We start from the raw sequence: 21,139 nt of genomic DNA on the forward strand, positions 1-21,139 counted from the left end.
GTAGTTCCTTAAAATCGTTAATTAATTTGCTGTATTTGTGCCACAACGTTGTCCCAAGTTTTTAACATCCTACTGACGAGTTCAAGACAGTTGGTTTATTTCAGCCCTGTAAAAACACTTGATATATATCAATCAAGTTTGATCGATTGTCTGATTCAGATGGACATGATTATGATTATATGATTATGTTTGAAATGTTGGCATTGTCTAATTAACCAAGTAGCTATGATCCAATCATGGAATTTGAATTACAGCCGAAAAAGCCAAAGTTCTCAAAATGCAAAACAGGCAAAACATAAAATAAAACCTCTCCAACATATGTTTACTAAACAGAAACAGCCCTCACCACTACAGTCATGTAATATTAGAGAGCATGTGCTGTAAATGTGTTGCCTGCCTACTGTGTGTGACTAAACACTGTCAGACGATGAGGAACACACTGATTTGTTGTCAGATGTTGTAGTGTTAGTAACGTTTGATCACCACTAATATATAATCTTAGCTATTGTCGAATTATTGAAAGTTATAAGGACTATTACCTTGGTGTGAAAACACATAGTTTTGAATATAATCTGACTAACTTCCTCTAATTTATTTCCTGCAAATGTCAGATTGCAAAACCATAAAAACTTCCAAGGCCATACTGATGTTAAAAAAAAAAAAAGGAATATACAAGGAAGAGAAAACCCTGAACTGTTGTAAAAAAGCAGCTCACTAATACAATCCTTGTGACAATAACAGTTCCACAGATGAGGGAATTGCCCCAGCAGTGCTGTTTCTAACAATGCTTTCATTGAATCCTACTCCGTACTACGCTTGTTACTGGACTGAAGAGACAGTCAAAGACAGCTTTCATAACGCAGAGATACAATCTCACTGGCTGAATACACCGAAAATCAAGCACATTAACAGTATCTGCAGTTTGGGTTCTGAGCTTCACATTCTGCACATTATAACTGAAGGGATTTTTTTTGTGTGTGTGAGATTTGGTGCCATGCATGTTCACGTTTTGCAAACCAAAGTTCAGAGGTGTCATCTGCAACCAGGCTCCTATTGGACGATACCAGCTGTCAATCACACTGGTTTCCGTTCATATGTGTCATTGATTTTGAATTGGAACATCATTTTCAGTTCTTTATGCAACCAGCGGAGTCGCCCCCTGGTGGCCCTTCAATACACTCTCATGTCCTGATGAACATCACTGAGGAAACAGTCCATTTTTATATAGACTGTTTATGCTGTGGGGTCTTCTGTTATGGTGATGTTTTGGGTTATCTCATTCAATCATTCATTTCCTGTTTTATTTTGGTATAGACTTTGTGTTCCAGCATTTACTTCCTGTGACCTGATTGCTAACCCCACTCTTATTGTTTGCACCCGTCTCTTGTTTACTGATAGCTTCCCAACATTTTTATCCTGAAGTGATTTTTCTACTGTATGATTTACCTTGGATTTTCTGTGCGACTCTGCTTCTGGGGTTTTCACTTGAGTGAATAACAGGTTGCTGCTGATTTCCTGGCTTAAATGAGTGTCACCGTGCCTCGAGCAGCGTCACCTGCTCCTCTCAGAGGTTTGTATGGAGCACAACAGAGACGAATAAATCAATGCTGAAAGCAAAAAATGATTTATTAAATGCCCTTGATACTGTCTGCCAGATACTGTATGGCAGTAACTGCATTAGACACCAACTGAGGAAATCCACTGCCAAACTGTTTTTTTAATGTATTCAACACTACACTACAGTACTGTACGTACTGAAGTGACTTTAAAAAAATATTGGAAATTGATTTGTGATTGCAATATCTGTCAGAAAAATCGCAATTTGTTATTTTGCCCAAATCCTTTTGACCCTGATTTAACAATTGTGCGTGTGTGATTATGTGGAAGTTATATTTCATACAGTTTCTAAGTGACAACCTTTATGGAACTGAGAGCTGTCTGAAGAGTAGAGAATAATATGGAGGGCTACCATGTTAATGTGTCATTCCAGAATTATATACATCTTCTTATTTTGCCATTTCAATTTCGATAACTGAACACATTAGGGGACTGTTTGATTTCAGTTCTTACTAACAATTGATCACAATATTGTTATGAACAATACTGGTGATAATATACTAAGCGACCATATGGAAACATGGATATGATCTCATACAATTACATTATGAAATATGCCAGGTCTACCCCAGCAGCAGCAGCAGCAGCAGCACACCTTTGGTCATTACTCTTTTCAGGACTGTGCTGTGGGCGCTCTTATTGGCTGCCTGTGGGGAACCAAGTGCCCGTGGGTACCGTGTTGGTGACCACTGCTCTAATATAGCTGGAACTCTGGTTCTACCGCAGCTACAGTTTTTATATTTAAACCTTGTCTAGATACAGAGACGTTCATGATTCTCAATCAACTTAAAATGTGATTTTAAAAATGGTCTATTTTTATTTTTTTTAACATTTTTCTTGATGTGCATGTGTATTAGACCCTCGTCTATGAAACAACAAACAACACTTTTTAAGAAGCAAATAAAATGTTGATTTAACCATTCAAAAATATTGTATTTCATTGTTTGAAAATACATTTGTTCTTTGCGCCGTGGTTTTTAGTTTGAGATTCTAGTATCTAACGTTTATAATCTGACAAAATTATAAGTTCAAGCCTGTGACTACTTCCGGCAACCAGCGCAAAGAACAAGTGTATTTTCAAACAATAAAATACAATATTTTTGAATGATGACATCAATGTTTCGTTTGTGTTGTTTGCTTCGTGAAAATTCTTGTTTGAAAATATTGACACAAATCTAATTCCACACTCATCTTGTCTCTCACAGATGTTCCAAAGTGAAACTGGACTGTTATATTGGTGAGTTAATGTTAATACGAATCTTATTTCTGGTGTTTAAACACGATGGACGCAGTAACAAACATCTGTGATTTATTTATTTTTTTTATTATTATTTTTTTAGGCACAGACTTATCATGGAACAACCTGGGTAAGAAGAAGTAATGCTCTTTAAAGGCCACAAATGGACATTTTTATTTGATGCTTCATTACAAAATCAACACACTTTGAATGTTTCCTTTGGCCTTGTGTGATACATGTTTCCCTTCAAGGTATTGTTGTTACTGTCCATTAAACCACTAGTGACATTACATTATTTTATATATATATATATATATAGAGAGAGAGAGAGAGAGAGAGAGAGAGAGAGAGAGAAATAAAAATTCCATCAGAGCATTGTGCAGGTTGCCTTGAAAGCTAATGATTGTACATATACAGTAGATGTGGCTACTCTGGTTTATTAGGTGACACAAGGGCTGCTCAAAAAACACCTGCAACATTTAAAGTGACCTTGAATGTGACTTAACACCTCTCTGACATGAAGGTTGCTCTCATGCTCTCTTCGGCCACAGCAGTCACTTTATGCGTTTGGCTTCACTGTTCATCTGTCTGCATGTTCCTTTCTTTTAAACACACTATATCAAGAGGATGTGGAAGGAATTCCTTCACTTTTGTTACAAATGTTCACTTGGACCCGAGGATGAAGTGATCAGCTACTGGTGGTGAATATATTTTGTAGCCTGTGAATCATCAAATTCCTTTGAAATATGTCTGGAAAAAATGGTGTAGACTGAAACTGTTGACCAGTGGAGGCTTTTGTTGATGTAATCGAATTAGAAGTGGTGAAGTCCTGTCTGTGGCTCGGCGTGGAGAGACAGACTGGTGCAGCATCTGTTTCTCCTAGCACCAAAATGACTACAGGCCTTTTTTCACGTCAGACATTTTGGTGGAAATAAACAAATGAATTATGGCTGAGATCCATTTAGCTTCCTCAGTTTCAGGTTGCACGCTGGCTCACTGCACTGACTGTACATGAACTAAACACAAGACATTAATAACATTAGTGCTTTTCCTACCAAATCGTGTCAAAATGCTTGTTGATCTGTGAAAAAAGAGGGCCAATTAAACTTTTCTCAACAGAAGACTGAGTTATTAGATTTATTTTAAAATGGTACACAAAAACTTTCTGACGTGTAATTATTATGTTCATAATGAGAGTTGAAATGAGTCTCTGTTACACCAATCTAATGGCAAAACTAAATGTGCAGTATTTTCAGGATCCTCAGAGATTTTCTCTAATATTTAATACTCAACAAACTCAACTTTCTCCGTTTCCCTCACAGGAAAGACAAAAACGTCTTTGCACGTCACACTTTCCGTGAAAAGTTTTTCTTTTAATTAAAGTCATCGGCTACTGTCTAACAAGTGTAACTACAATCTAGAGGAAACACATGGAAGATGCAGATGTAGGTTAGTCAACACATAAAGGTCAAAAGCTCCACTGTATAACATTCAGGCAGTCCATGGACACCCCGGGGGGTTCCTGGGTTTATAATGTACCCAACCCCCATTGCTTGTTTGTGTGTGTTCACTACTGGTGTAACAAAATAAAATAATTATAATATACATAAATAAATAATGATGTTCGTTTAAGTGTAAAGTTGCTTTAAAATAACAAGGTTAGTGTGAGCTTAAACACCCTTACTAGTAACTGGCCCTGAAGAATGATACACTCTCTGTTTTGTGGCAGAGGATTCAACTTTGTTTTGTTTTGTGTTTTTTATATTATATTATAGTTGTTTGACACTTTGCACTTTGGATCATGAGGCATGATAAACATGGGAAGCATATGTACAGCGCATTGCTTCCTTGAGCTCGTCTGTCCTCGTCTGCCTCAGGAATCTGGGCAGTTGTTTTCGGATCCAGGTCCACGTCCTTTGAGCATCACTCCAAAACAGTTCATCAGCCACGGTTATTTCCGTTTCCAAAACATCTCCAAACATCGATCTCTAGTGTCCAAGGCAGAATTGGAAATGATTATACATGCTTTCGTTTCCTCCGTCTTGACTACTGTAACAGTGTTTTCACTTGCTTTAATAAGAAAGAGCTTGACGGTTTGCAGGCTGTTCAGAACTGGCATGCACAGCACTTTTAAAAGGTGACAAACATTTCTACAAAACACAAATTGAACTTGCTTAATTATACAATAATATGTGGAGGTCTATATTGAGGTCCACATGAAATTCAGATGTTAGAATAAGTAATTTTTGCACACATGCCAATTAGTGATAGTGAATTTGACCTCTGCATTGAATCCACCAAGTTGTGAACACACACAAGCGATGGGCAATACTTATCTGTGCCATGGGAGCAATGGGGGATTGCCTTGCTGAGGGGCACCCCAGCCCTTCCTGGGATTGAACCAGCGACCATGGGCTGCCCTGTGTGACTAAGACAACTATTAATAAACATATTGTTGACAATAATAAGTTTGTTTCCCAGTTGTGAAACTACCATGTCTCACAGTAAGGTCTCTTTTGACTTCCACACTCCCAGACTTGAGTTTTTGACGTGTTGGTGTAAAGTGACTGAACCAGTGTGTCACTGACAGAGGAATCCTTGTGAGTCACGTCCCCGCACCGAACACAGCAGACAGTGGGACTGCGTGGTTGAGTGTGCGAGCACCTGTTTGCCGCTTCCACACTCCAGTCACCGTGAGGCAGCAGCAGCAGCGCTAAGTGGATGTGACTGCTCTGATTGCACTCCGCGGGAGAAGCGAGAAGGAATCGCCTGCCTCTGATCATCAACGCGTCATATAATGTTTCAGCGGACGCCCCTCCCCCTGTCTCGTTTTTTCCCCTCACTCAACCTCTCCTTTGACTCACACAGAGGAGGCTGTGGCTCACCGCTGGCGCACGCACCCGTGGAGGATACGGCCAGAAGATGGCTGACTTAACCGGGCACCGCGAGCCCTCGGCGGCATCCCCACATTCAGCGTCAGCCGCGCCGCTGGAAGGCTGCGAGACACCCGCCGTCTGGCGACTGTAAACAGCTGCCTCTCCTCTCTCCTCCCCACCTTCCTCCTCGTGCCCCTCCACCCCCCGTCCTCATCCTCACCGCAAATATTGACACAAGTGTCACGGGGAGAAAAACATGGCAGAGATGGAAAAGGAGGGCAGACCTCCGGAAAATAAAAGAAACCAGAAAAGAAAACCAGCACACCCGGTGAAAAGGGAAATAAATGAGGAGATGAAGGTAAAAAGACGCGTCTCTCTCTCTCTCTCTCTCTCTCTTTCTCCCTCTCTCTCTCTCGCTTTCTGTGCGCGTGTGTGTGCAGCTGCGTGTGATTACGCGCGGAAGCGGAGCGGCTTGTGAGGCGCGTGCGTGTGTGTGTTTGAACCAGGTGTTCTCACTCATGATTGTCAAACTTTGATTTCTGTTTTTTTTTTTTTGCTTTTTAAATCATGTAAGTTGTATTGTCGTCTGTGCACGTGCCTCAGCCTCGCACAATGGATGCGGCGCCACGCGCTGTTTGTGTTCCGTAGTAAGTTTAGAGTCAGTGGAGAAAAGGTTTGAGTGTGTGTTCATGTCATCATTGCCCTATGTGTGTGTGTGTGTGTGTGTGTGTCTCCCAGCCTTTCATGGCTTTACTCTGCGAGTGAATGGAAAATCCAGTGCGTCAGTGAAGGCGTCAACAGGAGCCTCTATATAATACTACAGCTATTAATACTGTTACACTGTTACACTACAGCGCAGCAGAGCGCAGCCGCTCTTCACAATTAGTCTCAATCAATCAATGGGGGAAAACACTGGTGTGTGTGTGTGTGTGTGTGTGTGGCCACGATGCCTTTGCGGGTCCGCGTCGTCTGTGTCTGTGTGGGTTTGCCCCACACATGAGATGAAGAGTGTGTGTGTGTGTGTGTGTGTGTGTGTTTTGTCCAGCTGCTCGGAGGCGTGTGATCCAGATGTGCGCGCGTGAGCTTTACGCATTCGACGTGAGCACAATGTCTCCTGTGTTTAGTCCCTGTACTCTCTGTAATCTCTCCCTATATTCAGCCACACGCTGTTTCTATTTCTGTGTGTGTGTGTGTGTGTGTGTGTTTTCTCCCCCATCGGTGCTCACATTGTGATATCTGAGCCCTTTGCTCCTCAGCGGTTCATTGTGGAGAAAGAAAGTGTTCCTGGCATTTTTGCGCGCGCGCGTGTGTGTGTGTGTGTGCGTGTGTGTCTGTGCGCGCGCTTTGTCTCCATCTCTTCATTGTTTGTACACATTTGGCCTGAGACACAGACACATGCACAGTCACCCAGCGTTACTGCGCTCATGGATGAACATGCAGGTGATCACATGCAGCGAGTATAATTGTGGAAATGGCAATTTTTTTATTTTTTTTATTTTAGTCTGTCAGCGGGAAAAGCTAGAGTGCTGCTTTTGAGCGAGTCCTGAAACAACCCTGCTGCCACAGAAAGCCCCTTTTTCTGTATAGACCTCACCAAAATACCAGTTGTCACAGCTCCTTCTTTTTTCTTCCTCTTTGTTTTGCTGTAAAATGTTGACAGTATATGGAGACTCACGTTGATTTTTTTATAAAAACATAACATGGCAATGTAGCATGTTGATTGACAGCAATGTTACAGTATGTACCTTAGTTTATTTCACCCATGCAGGTGCAGCATTAAACCATCACATGCCTGTTCGGGATCTGAATCCTTAGAGATGTCCTTGCTTATTATTTACCGTGGAACGTGAATGGGAGGTTTAGAGGAAGGTGACTCGCTTTAATAACTGCAATTTAAATCTGAAAAATTTTTTAATGGAAAAAAGAATTATGCTCTTCAGTTTGTGAAGGAACACAGTTCATACAGTTCACCCGTCATTATGCTGCCTGATGCAGGGAGGGAGGTTTATATGTGTGTGTGTGTGTGTGTGTGTGTTTGTATTTATTGCCTCTTTAGGACCTTTTACTGGCATAAACACTGACCAGTACTCCTCATGGAGACCAAAGCCTGGTCCTCCATGAGGCAGAAGCTCATTTCTGATGGCCAAGATTTGAGTTGTGGTTAGGTTGAGGTTAGTGATTATTTGATTGTGGTGTAGGGATAGTGCTCTGGCTGTCCAAATGAATGGACGTCACCGATAAGGACCAAACAAAACGTACGAACCATAAGGAGTGAGGACATTTTGGCTGGTCCTCGTGTTCTGTCAGAATCTTTATTGTCATTGTACAAATACAATGGAATTGAGGTAGAGTGCTCAGCAACAATACTATTAAAATAAAAGTCTAAAAGTTAAAAGACAAAAAACAAACAAGAGGGTAAGGTGCTAGGGAATGCGTTATGTCTATGAGTGTCCTCATTACAAATGCTGCACAGACTTAAGTGTGTGTGTGTGTGTTTGTGTGTGTGTGCTCATCAGGGGAGCAGTAAAGGTTGTGTTAGAGCATTCAAATTGTCGAAATCTCGATGAGCATCCTCAGGGCAGAGTGAATGGTTGTCTTGAGAAACTACATATTTAATTTTGTCATTTAACTGGTGTAACAGAGAGGAAATGTCACGCGGAATCATCATTAATCAACATTCTCTCACACGCTTTATTTAAATGTCTTCTCTCACACCGAGCACGTAATTACATGATGGCAGACATCAGTCACAAATGATGATGTTTTATTTGCGTGCGTGTGTGTGTGTGTGTGTGTGTGTGTTGCTCTCTGATGATAGATGTCGTGACACTGGTCGTCATGTGGGATTCAGGGAACTGACGTAACTTATAATAAACATCTCTTTTAGTCGAAAATGTCCAGAAACTATAACTCGAATCAGTCAAACACACAGAAGATGAAAATGTCAACTGCATTTGCATTTTTAGATACGTCGATATATAAAATGTCAATGTACTGATGGTGTTTAGGAAAATCAACATCCTTCTTATAACAACTCCACACACACACACTGTCAATCATCTGTCAATTACTTTCTCAATGAATCAATAATTTATATCTTCAAACACCTTCAAAAAATGTCTTGTTCAAAACCCAATGACATTTCATCAGAATATGATTATTAATGTATCTGTTTTTGCAGCCTTAAAATAGATCTATATATTTTTTTAAATAATTAGAAATAGAGATGTGTAGATTATTGTGTGGTTGTGTAAGCATCACACACACACACACATATGCAAAGCCTAACGTGAATCTGGAGACTCATTAACCTACTCCCACTGGTTAACTGTTAAATCTTGGGTTAACGGGCTTCTCTTCAGTGGGAACGTGTTTAATTGACATTCATCGCTTTAATGTGCATTCATCATCTGGCTGTTAGCAGTAACGTTTAATCCTTACTTTATAAAAGCTGGGCCGCGGCCCCTTAGTGGGCCGTGACGGTACAACAGGTGGGCCCTGAATAGTTTTTAAATTGCTGTAAAATATGTACAATTAGATTTTAAGAAATACTCCATGTGTTCAGTTTCTTTTATTTGACCTAGTATAGGAGGTAATATTTATAGTAATATTGTGACATTTTATGTGAAAGTATCCAGTGTCAGCCGGTCAGTTTACAATATTTCAGTATTGCAGTCAATGTTAATTTGTTTTCAAATATTATATGGAGTCCAGCTGTAATAACCACATGCAGAAATAAAGTGGCATAGAGTGATTGTTTGTGTTCACATGAAAGCAATCATACGTATGGGAATTGTGTGTCGTGTGAAAAGTGTGTTGATCAGAGTCATGATTCAAGGTTTGGTGGTGGACCTCGGAGTATTTGGGCCCTGGCATTCTTAAGTTTGGGAAAGGCTGATTGAAACGATTAATATAAAGAGAGATTGAGGTAGAAGATGCAGAATATTAACCACCGTAACATTATCACAGAGAGCAATGTTGTTTTTGTTGTTTTCTTGTTTCACTTTCTGCACGTTTGTTCACAATTCATGCATGTGTGAACCCCCCCCTCCCCCCACCACCACCACCACCACCACAGGGCAGAACAACCCTTGGCAATGAGAACAGTGTCACCTTTTTAGTGACCAAAATATAAAAATAAAAAATCCTGGGTTCAAGTGTCCCATGCTCAAGTGTCAAGAACAGAAAGACGCTCAGTTTGTTCCCGTTTTCTCTTCAGATTTGTTCAGCCTCAATATTTCATTCCCAGACCAGAGGAAAAATACTAACACAGACCCACAATGTGCCCTTGTTGTGAGGATCCTGCTCTGAAAAGCCAGCAGTCTGACAGTGTTTCCTTCATCTGGCTGCCTAATGTGAACCATGGTAAAATAAGCCCTGGTGAGTAATCTAGAAGAAGGAGGAGTGGGCATGGAGGGGATCGGAGAGAGAGGCTGGAGAGCGGGTTGACTTAGAAACAGGGAGAGAGGAATGTATACAGCGCTTGGCTGGCTGAGCTGTAAAAACTGTAATCTGAGTGTCTCTGTTGGATCAGATATCAAGGAAAGTTGAGGGAAATGAAAGCAGAGGCAGAGGGAGAGAAAGAGAGAGGGAGCAAGGGAGTGGAAAAGTGGAGAAGGAGGAGGAGGCAAAGGAAACTTGGCGTGGGGATTCGGGAATTTTATCACGGTGTACTGTGACCTGCTCTGGTTTCTATCTGCAAGGTATTCAGTTCCCACCATCATCATCATTACCACAAGTCGTATACAGGCCATGTCTGGGTCTGAGTGGAGGGAAAGAAGAAGGGGAGACTTTTAATTTCATCATTATCTCCTGGCAGTGAAGTGTCACTGAACTGCTGTACTGGAGGTATCATGATTACTGTCCAATTATCCCTGAAATTTTTATATAAACTCATTGTAAGACCCAACCATTATCTCTTCTAGAACTGGGTTCTTAACATTGACTGTATATAGAAGAAGTGGACGTCATCTTCGAGTTGCAAAACAAACTCCCATTTCGTAGCCTGGAGACATGTGATTTGACCGGCACCATGTCAGCGGCTCCCTTTACACCTGGCATTAGAATGGGTTTTCTGTGATCGCATAATGCTTCACCACATGCATTTACACCTGGTATTAACATGCGTCTATAGTGTCCACATCAAGATCTGATTGCTATCCAATCACGGTCTTATCTTTAATCCCTTACTCTTTCGTCTTCTGCAAAGATTTCTTGTGTGCCGCCAATAATCAACAACAACAACAGCATTGTTATCCGCACACTATTGTATCGACGCCTTACAACCGACGGTGGAGTGGAGACGCATTGGAGACTCATTGCATTTACACTTATGTGGTCGCAATGCGCCTCCGGCCACCTCCTGAAGTGGTTTGGCAGATTGGATAACAACGTATTTTACAAAATCATGTGCGATTGAAGAAGAGCTGAAACTAGCGACTGAGAGGTTTAATTTTTTTAGTTGTTTTTCACAACCAGTGACATCGCCCCCTGGTGGCTATTCAGTATACTAACGACTTAACATCCAACTTTTCTTGGAGAAAATGAGACCAATAAATCCAACCCTTTCCTTTGACTCTCCGGTCAAAGCTTTGCCCCCACAACACTGGAAGTCCCCATCGACCCCAGCCACAGGGGGCACAAAGAGAAGCTAAAAGAATAAAGTATACAGTAAAAAAAAATTTAATAAAGTAAGATAAGCAATTCGGTTTTTGATTATTTAAGCTTTTTTTTATCTATATCACTAAGCTTTCAGAACTAGTGCACAAATACTGTATCTGTACAGATCTTCTAAAAGCCTAGGGATATAAACCACATGGATGTTAAAAGGTCAAGGTCACAGGAGGCCACACGAAATGTTTTTGGCTTTTCAAGCATAAGCGTATTTATGAGTGTGGATAATAGTTTACACATGTGTCCTCATAATGCAGTTGTGAATTAGCCACTGGATGTCAGGTCCTGTAGACTGATGCAGCATCTGTTTCTCCATTCCCAAAAAAAATTACTTTTTTAGCTTCTCTTAAAAAAGTCAGAGTAATCCGATTTGTATTCACACGGCACAGATCTGTGTCAATAAGACAATGATGGGTTTTATGATGGGTTTAGAAATTGTATATCATTGGGATATTACATAGGGTGTTAATTGTCACAGAAATAAAAAAGGAGCCTGTTGTGTGTGTATTGTCAGAAACACTGTGGTGTCCACCTCACCAATCACAGAGCTATAGTTATAGCAGCTTAAGCAATGTTTATCAGGAGCTGCTCTCCTGTAGTGATAATAATGTAGACGTTTCCTGAATATGTCGAGGTAAACAATAAACTAAACAATGACTTAATGTATGACCTTAGTAATAGGATTGACCAAATTAAACTGTAGGGGTTATTTGTGGAGAACACAAAGTATGCTGTTCAGGGCCAGCCCAAGGTTTTATGGGGCCCTAAGCTGAATTTGATTTGGGGTCCCCTCCCACCATGTAAGTGTCACCTGTGCTTTACTGTTATTTATACAAATCTAACACTTTAAATGGCATTAATTATATTATAGCTGTGTAATTAACTCCAAGCCAGTGTCACTTTATTTGTGAGGGCAGTAAAATCACAAAAAGGGCCTCTTTTTAATTAAAGTGAAGCACTTGGGGCCCCCTGGTGATCAGGGAGCCCTCAAACAGACCCTTTTACCAAAAGTGAGGAGTCGTTTGGGATTACCGGATTCTGGTTGTTAGATTATGAGGGTCTTTTAAGGTTTCAGGTTTGAAAGAAGTCGTTTTTTAAATGTAAAAGATTACGGGAACACAAAACATGTACAGCACACAGTCATATCAGCAGTTACAATATCAGAAAGAGTGAATCATTCCTGTGCAGGCTCTCAGATATGAACGCGTACAGAACTCTGCACCGTGTGTGCAATTGTGTACCACGTTAAAATAAATCACAACGCTCTGCCGTCTTCTAAAAGAAGCTCAATTGTCAATTTGGTGGTTGGAGAAACAGATGGGTCATCAGTCTGTTCTCCACCTCGAGCCACAGCCTGGACTTTTACTACTTACTACTTTATTACATGTCAGGAATTGCAAATAACAGTGATGCACTGACCACGACATACTCAAACACAGAGGAGCAGTCAGATTAATAAAGATTTATGGCGCTTTTCCACAACATAGTCCCGGCACAGCTGGACTCGGCACATGCTTTTCCATTAGCGATAGTACCTGTATTTAGCGACAGCCGCTGAAAGTGGTGATCGCGAGTGGCGGCGCATCACGACCCCTTCTTCTTAGAGTAGAGCTGTGCTGTGCCGTGTCGTGCTGTACAGGGCGTAGTGGAAAAGTGCCATTATAAAGTATAAAGAACTGTGAAAGTGGCTTTTAATGTGTTTTTTTTTTTAAATTTCTTAGAGGTTTATGTGCTGATGAATTAGAGACACTACATAACTGTATGCTGTGCTGCCGATGTCTTACATGTGTGCTTTGAGTGATGGGCTGTATATGTGTGTGGACCTCCTCACAGTAACTAAACACGTTTCCATGGTTACCGTCTTCTTCGGGATCATGCGTAGTCAGTGTGTACAGTCCACATGATCTCAAAATGTGGAGGTGCCCATGGGCAGATGATGACACGGCTGGACGGATGGATGATTGGGTGGATGGACAGATGGATGCATGGATGATTGCAGGTACTAGTTGTTCAGATAATCTGGTCCTAGACTCATGGTCAAAAGATTTTGTATTTGCTGTAGATCCCAATCGGGTTGACATAAAATAAATGAATATACACAGTAATGTACATCTCAACTCAGGTACACAGTGCAAACCCAACTATAAATAAGGTAACAACATTACAACAGCAATGTTGAGTGTTAAAATTTGCCCATGGCACAAGTCTGTGGGGGTAGTGTTATAATCTGGGGTTACTTCAGTTGCTCAGGTCTAGGTTCAGTGACATATGTGCCCAGAAAATGAGGTCATCTGACAAACTCAATATTCTGATGACAATGTTAGGATTCATCAATGAAGCACGAGTCATCATTTTCACACATGGCCTCCACAGATACTAGACCCAACACTTAAAGAGAATCTCTGGGATGTGCCGGAGAAGACCGAACACAATGGTCCAACTTCACGATGTGTAAAGGCGGTCCAACAAAAGTGTGTGTAAACTAATTTTGTGCCGGGCAGTGTGTTTTTGCAGAAACACAAATTCTCCAAGCATCCTCTGGAGACACTGATTATTAATTCCAAACTGCATGAAAAAATGTGTCAAATAATTGTTCCGATGTTGTGCTTTGTGCCAAAGTCTTGTACACACAGTTGACAGAAGCAGATGGACCAACTGGACTCATCACCCTGAGGCCATGCAGTTTATCAAGGGCCTTTTTTTTTTTTTTTTTAACTTTTCTGACTAAATACACAAAAATCTAAGTTTGGACTGCACTCACAGCTTTGTTCTGACGCTTTTAGAAGCTGTTGGCATGAAGAAAGCTGATCAACAGAGATTGTGATGAAACAACCTTTACATCCAGAGTAACGTATAGACATCTGTGGCTGCAGCAGATCCTCCTCTTCCTCCTCCTCCTCCTCCTCCTCAGCTCAGCTACAGCCAAAGTTAGTGCCACCGCTTTAATGAGCCGCCAACCAGGATTAGATTTCAGTCTTAATAATACTCCCACTTTCTCAAAGTAGTAGGGTGACACAGAGGACAGGATGGTAGGAAGGAAAGAGAGACACAGAGCGATGCTGTGTTTTTTTCCCCCTCCATGAACTGGTTATTTTACAGCCACATCCGTTGAACTCAGGCATACGTTCAGGACGGGTTATGCTCCAACTCATTTGTTCAAAGAGAGGATTTTCTCTTCTGAAGGTTTCACCCTTGAGGTTGGACTAATTGTTGGATGTGTGTGTGCCAGTGTCAGTGCTCTGCCACTATTTGGCCCACTGTTACAAATTCACTCTACTACTGCCCATAAAATGGGACAAAGAGCGGCTTTGTTGAATAACGATGTGGAGAAAATTGTGTTTATATTCTTTTTTTAAATGTCATACAGGGCTTATAAAACACTTGTTTTCCATGTATGTCTGAAATGTGAGAGGAAATGTGCAGAAAGCACTTTATTAAGTAAAATAATTACAATTAAAGCTGCAGTGCGTATCGTTTGGTGAATTTTTGTTGTTCGTTTTTATATCCTCTGCCTCTTTTTGGTCTAGAAATCATGCAGCTTACATGTTGTTTGCATACGAAACTGTAGATCAGTTAAAAATCCTGAAAACATGTGTTGACGCTCACGCAGGAAGTACTGAACTAATATTTCCAATGACCCAGTAAACCGAGAACTGCTGAGTAGTGCCAGAACATGAAAAAATTAGACCTGACTGAGGGAGCGTTTGTGTGTATACAGCAGCAGTGTAGGGGCGGGTGGGGGCAGGAGGCATTTATCGCATCAAACTGCTGAACAACCAGGGTTTTATGAGCAATAGAATTCACTTCTTTGTGATTTCAGTCCTCTGTTTGTCTTTATATAAAACAGTGTCACTGTTGTTGGGTGACACGAGATCTAAAAGTGACTCGCTACAGTTTCAAATGGTCCAATTTAGAGGAAATCTTAGCGTTATTCAGTTACAATTCAGGATGACGCAACACGCCGATGGAACAGGGGCTCATATGGCATCACTAAGGGCAACAGCGTGGTCGTGTGTTTAGGCTGTCGGAACTTGAACTCCGCTCAGGATGTGGTTGTAAATGTGACTCTCAGGAGCCTTCGGGCGGCGCGAGCACTGCTGTCACTCATGCGTCGTTTCAAGCAGAAGTGTGGTTACGTCAGCAAACAGAAGCTGTTCTGATTTAGCAGTCTTCAAGTCTTCAAGTCTTCCTCTGTTGTTAATGTTTATGCCACACACTCAGACCCTCTAGTGGGAGCAGGGCACGTGTGTGTGTGTGTGTGTGGTGGTTCTGATCCACCTGCACCATGTCTACCCACTGACCACCCCACCACAGTAGTGTATTATAACAGACAGATCAATAACTCCTGTCATTCTTGATTAATAACGACTTCCCAGTATTTAGACCAGACTCTCCGTCTTCCTAAAACATGTCTGCAGGAGATGTTTTATTTTATTACTTTCTAAAAGAGAGATGAGTGATGAGGCTAAACTGATCCAGGAGCAGCACAACTGTTCTGAGAAACAAAATGCAGCATATTATGAGTTTCTTTGGGAGCAGCCCGTGGCCAAGTGGGAAGGGAGCTTGGCTTGTGACCGGAAGGTTGCCAGTTTGATTCCCTTTAAGCAAGGGACACAATCCTCTTATCCTCATTGTTAATTGGGTTCACTAAGTCAGAGAATTCAAAACTCAAAGTATGGTTTAGAGCGGCCCGGTCTAGATAAAAGATATTCATGAGAAGTAAAAGTGTTTGTTTTGACATGGAAGGATTCATACTTAATAATAATAACAATAATAACATATTTGTGATGTGAAATGAATCCGTAGAAATCAAAAAGGTTGTAGGCCATGTTTTCATTAAAATATGTAATCGATTGGCGGGCCTCATGTGGCCCATGGGCCACACATTTGACACCTCTGTTCTAAATTGACCCCAGCCACGCGGGCTACATCCAGTGTACTCCTAGTGCCGGTCCCAAGCCCGGATAAATGGATGTGTTGTGTCAGGAAAGGCATTTGGCATAAAAAATATCTGCCAAATCATGTGTGCAGATCATCTGCCCCTGGATTATTTTTAAAAAATAATAAAAAAATCTATCAATGATGTATTATTTTCCAATAATTATTGTAACATGTGGATAAAATTGTATTTCTTGTTAAATTATGCCTGTAAAGTATATGGGTGAATGAATTGGCTTGAATTAGCTTTCTTTGGTAACATTATTTAATTAAAAAAAACTTACTTTTACTGTCTATAATTTCTGTTTATAATTTTTAACCTCTTAAGGAACATTTTTGTTATACACCGTCATTAAAAAGTGGACAGTGGTGATAAGATTCAAACAGCAGGCCCTCATTTTGCATTCAATTTATCAATGCAAGTCAGAATGTTCTGTTTGCTGTCATCAACACAGACCTTATCAGGATCAGCAGTCCTCATAGGGACCAAAACCTGGTCCAAATTAGTCAGAAACTCATGTCGGAGCCCCTGATTGAATATGTTCTCCTGTGAGTTGTGGTTAGGTTAGTGATAAGGTAAACGGTCCTATCAAAACAGTTGTTGCTGTTAATTGAATCTGTATTCATTCCCACAGCCTGTGGACACAGACCAGCTCCATACAAGCCACGTTTTTATTACTGCCCATTGTTTGTGGAGCAACACAAGTTATTTTCTTGTGAAAGTGCACCTTGTAGATTCACACGGCCAAATGAAATTCTGGTTTCAGACGTGTTTACCCTCCCACCCACAGGTAGACAACACGAATCAATATTGCAGACCTGCCTCAGTAGCTGGGAATAAACATCCTTCAGAGAAATGTAAACTCACTCAAGTTAGAAGTTTATTTTCTGTCTCATTCTCTTGGGATCAAACATCCACACCATTTTATATATATATATATATATATATATATATATATATATATATGTATATAAATAAAAAACAAACAAACCTGAGGGTGCTGTGCATATGCAATAGATGCACTGGTCTTCCAGCATTAAGGTGCAAATGCAGTGCTGCTTATAAGTGATGTTTGAAGTGACAGCTGATGCAATGATGACAACATGCCTGCTGGTGGTTACACAAGGAAAAACTCATTTTAGCCACTCAATGAAAGGCACATCTAATTAAATCTGTGCCTGGTGACGATGAACGATATCTTAAAAAATATTTTTACTACTCCAACTTGCCCTAAGACAGACTTTTCTGGCTGAAATCTGTGGTCGTAAACCACCGACTCCCCAACGGCACCACATAGAAAATCACTGATTTTACATCATGACACACAGTTGATCATTTAAGCCTTTTGTTGAGCCTCCATGCAGTAATCTAATATGTTATTTTGTAACGTCAGTGTTCAGTGTTTACATTACATTACATGTCATTTAGCAGACGCTTTTATCCAAAGCGACTTACAATAAGTGCATTTAAACATTTGGGTACAAATAAGAGCTAGAAGTAAGTAAGAGCTTCAAGTAAATCAAACTATGAAGTGCTAGTCATAAGTGCGATCGATATATATATATATATATATATATTTTTTTTTTTTTTTTTTTTTTTTTTTGTCGTTGTCATTATCGTCTTAGTCGAGGTAGAGTCGGAAGAAATGTGTTTTTAGTCGGCGGCGGAAGATGTGGAGGCTTTCCGCTGTCCGGATGTCGATGGGGAGCTCGTTCCACCATTTGGGAGCGAGGACAGTGAACAGTGTCGAGTTCTGTAAATGCCTCTGCGATCCTCTCAGTGAGGGGGCAGCGAGCCGGTTTGTTGATGCAGAGCGAAGTGGGCGGGCTGGGGTGTAGGTTTTGATCATGTCCTGGATGTAGGCTGGACCGGATCCGTTTGTAGCATGGAACGCAAGCACTAGAGTCTTGAAGCGGATGCGAGCAGCTACAGGAAGCCAGTGAAGGGAGCGGAGGAGAGGTGTAGTGTGGGAGAATTTTGGTAAGTTGAAGACCAGTCGAGCCAGTCGAGCCAGTCGAGTTTAGTGACACAGACTTACCAAATGAAGTATTAGCATTAGATCAGACGCTCCCATGTGCTTGTGAGCTAAAAACACAGGTTTTCATGATGGGCTTTGGTGCTGCAGAGTGAGCGGTTTACCCAAATCCATCTCCAGTCAGAAAAAACAGCTAAAGCAGCAAGTTATGGAGCCCCAGACAAAAACAACTCTGATCCGTGCACAAAATACTAATTAATGGCCATGAAATAGGTATAACGTGCACACAAAATACTAATCAATAATATTGAGAGCTGCATAAGCAAAAAGGGGCACACGAGGGATGAATTTATCATTTATTTATTCATTCATTCATTCATTTATTTATTTATGTTAGGTTGGGAATGAGTTACAAAGATATTCTCAAAATCTTGGCAATGCAAAGAGTTATTATTAGAGAAGTTATGTAAAGTTAGAAAACAATTCACAGAAATATTCCTCGCATGTTTCGTTTAAATGTTATCGATCGCTGACGTTCAAATCTGTGAATATCTTTCCAACTTTACTTTAGTGTCACAGTTTCAAGCGAGGGTGCGCTCCATTTTCTTACCCAGTCCAAGTTGTTGGTGGGAATGATAAACCCACAGCCATAGTGATTTTGTGCGCACAAATTCACATTTCATGGCCATGAATTATAGTTTTTTTTCCCCACATGTCATGTCTGACGCTCCGTGTTAAGTAGCTAAAATTAGAGTTTCCTCTCATCCACGCTTGGCAGCCGTGCTTTCAGACCCAGCCTGTGTTCTGCTGGCTCTCGCTGCAGAACACTTGGAGGGGGAGCACACAGGTCAGGCAGTGCCGACCGTGTGTCAGCACCTCGTATTACAACAATTTGTATTGAGAAATGAACGATCTTTTCCACTCGACAGAAAACAATCTCGTCAAAATAATTAGGAACAGCTTTCCTTTTTTTCCCTCTCAGTTGGTAATTCAAGCGGTGTTGTGACTAATACTTAATAATCCCACAGACCAGTTATTTACACACTGCTGTGGATTTCCAGGAACAGAGATTTGAATCTTTGTGTAACAGTGAGACATAACAGAAACATTTACCATAGTTTAGTGTTGAGTGAACGAACGCCTCTGGGAATATTCCAGCTGAGGAGCGCCGCGGTGATGGTGGGGGTGATGATGATGGGCTGCATGCATTAGCAGGGTTATGGTTTTGTTTTCAGCTCGGTGTTTATTGACTGTGTTATGGAGCAAAACGCTTTCATATTTCACCTGCATAGAGTTTTAGTCATGTGTTATTTGTTGCTTAGTGATAACCACAATACTGACTGACTATAAGTGTGATTGCTTCATTCAATACAAAATTAAAGCCAGAATGTGAGTGTAGCTTCCCATAAAGAGTCAGGGAACAAACATAAGGTGGTATTAATCTTTTCAACTATTTCTTTAGCAAAAATAAAAAGGGATAAAAAGGATTGGCATGTCTCCTAATATTAAAATATTTGAAATTAGTGGCCAAAATGTGGGTGAGTTATGCTCTTCAATGGACAGGAATCTATTTTGAATTCCAGTAGTTTCCAAACATTCCATGAGTTGAACTCACGGTGACTGTAAAGGATGCACGGTTGACTCCAAATCTTTTATGAAAAAGGACATGAAATAATAATAATTATTTAAACACTGTGTAGCGGATGTAAAGAATCTTTTCATATAAGTAAGGGATTTAAAGGGATAGTTCAGGATTTTGAGTCATAGCTGGGAATTAGGGATGGGCATTTTAAGCAAAAACGCTATTCAAATATTCAATGGGATTACACACGGATTGTTTAAAATAAATCCCCCCAACACACACACACATACACACACACACATACATACCAGCTAAGAAATTGAACTTCAAGGCCAATGGTAATTTCACTGACACACACTCAGAGCGGTGGAAAAACAGAGCACAGAGCATAGAATTTTATCAAATATCTGGAGACAAATACCCGAAAAATTCTATTGGAATTATGTTTTATACTGTTCAGATTTCAAAATTAAAATGTAAAGTCTCTTATCCATGTACAACTAGAGTGATGTTTCTAAACTGCAGCACATGAGAACTAGTCAAAGTAATACAGGGTTTACAGCGTGTTGAGCTGAGCGATCTGCAGCCTATTGATTTTAGAGCTCCAGGATGCATTCAAGAAAACTCTGAAATTTCATCACTTCCCTCAACACACATGCAGCCCACGAACTTAAGGCTTGCAGCTGCTGCTGCCACCTTGTTGAATAGATGCCCCACAAATTACGTAGCCCCTGAAGTAGAATATTTTTCTTTGTATCAATGCTATTGTTGATAAAAACATTTTCAGTTTTGTGTCTTTTCAAGATAATACTTATTTATTACGGGGTTTTTTTTTTTTATAAACAAATGAATAATCGGAAACTAAACTTTGTTTTGCAGCCCTGCCTGGCACAAAATATGTATAATCTAATGGATTTAATGGATGAATAAATTACAGATGCACTCAAAACTTCTGCATCCCAAAAGTTGTGGAGCCATAAGAACAACAGACGTTTTAAATAGTCAGTCAAAAGCACATGTAACTCTGCTTTTTTTACTCGACTGATGTTCTTATTTGCCCTTCTCTTTTGTGGTGAGAGAGCTGTCAGAGGGTTCCAGTGGTTTTTTATTACTCTCTGATAAGATCCTCCTCTTTTATCGTGAAATGATAAGGGCCATTAGTTTGACTGGGTGCACACTGCGGTGTTTGGACAGGAGTTAGCCCCAATTAGGGTGAGCCGTATCTTTTTGAAGAAGAGTC

General features: G+C 40.7%; 1 protein-coding gene and 1 long non-coding RNA gene across 5 annotated transcripts in view; both read left to right on the forward strand.

Annotated features, from left to right (window-relative positions):
• Positions 1-1,421: 1,421 nt before the first annotated feature.
• On the forward strand, positions 1,422-2,999 carry LOC131444400 (uncharacterized). Its single transcript, XR_009233720.1, has 3 exons — positions 1,422-1,570; positions 2,823-2,854; positions 2,958-2,999. It is a non-coding gene; the product is annotated as an uncharacterized LOC131444400 (long non-coding RNA).
• A 2,527-nt stretch (positions 3,000-5,526) lies between these two features.
• Positions 5,527-21,139, forward strand: part of sobpa (sine oculis binding protein homolog (Drosophila) a) — a 44,650-nt gene continuing 29,037 nt past the window's right edge. For 2 of the 4 annotated variants that reach the window (XM_058615224.1, XM_058615226.1), the window contains exon 1: positions 5,527-6,088. In XM_058615224.1, the coding sequence (XP_058471207.1) occupies positions 5,987-6,088 (102 nt within the window). In that variant the 5' untranslated portion in view covers positions 5,527-5,986. The remainder of the gene's footprint in view (positions 6,089-21,139) is intronic. The other 2 variants (XM_058615225.1, XM_058615227.1) reach the window with 1 other exon arrangement.

The sequence above is a fragment of the Solea solea genome, chromosome 18, assembly GCF_958295425.1.
Source record: "Solea solea chromosome 18, fSolSol10.1, whole genome shotgun sequence".
Lineage (NCBI taxonomy): Eukaryota > Metazoa > Chordata > Actinopteri > Pleuronectiformes > Soleidae > Solea > Solea solea.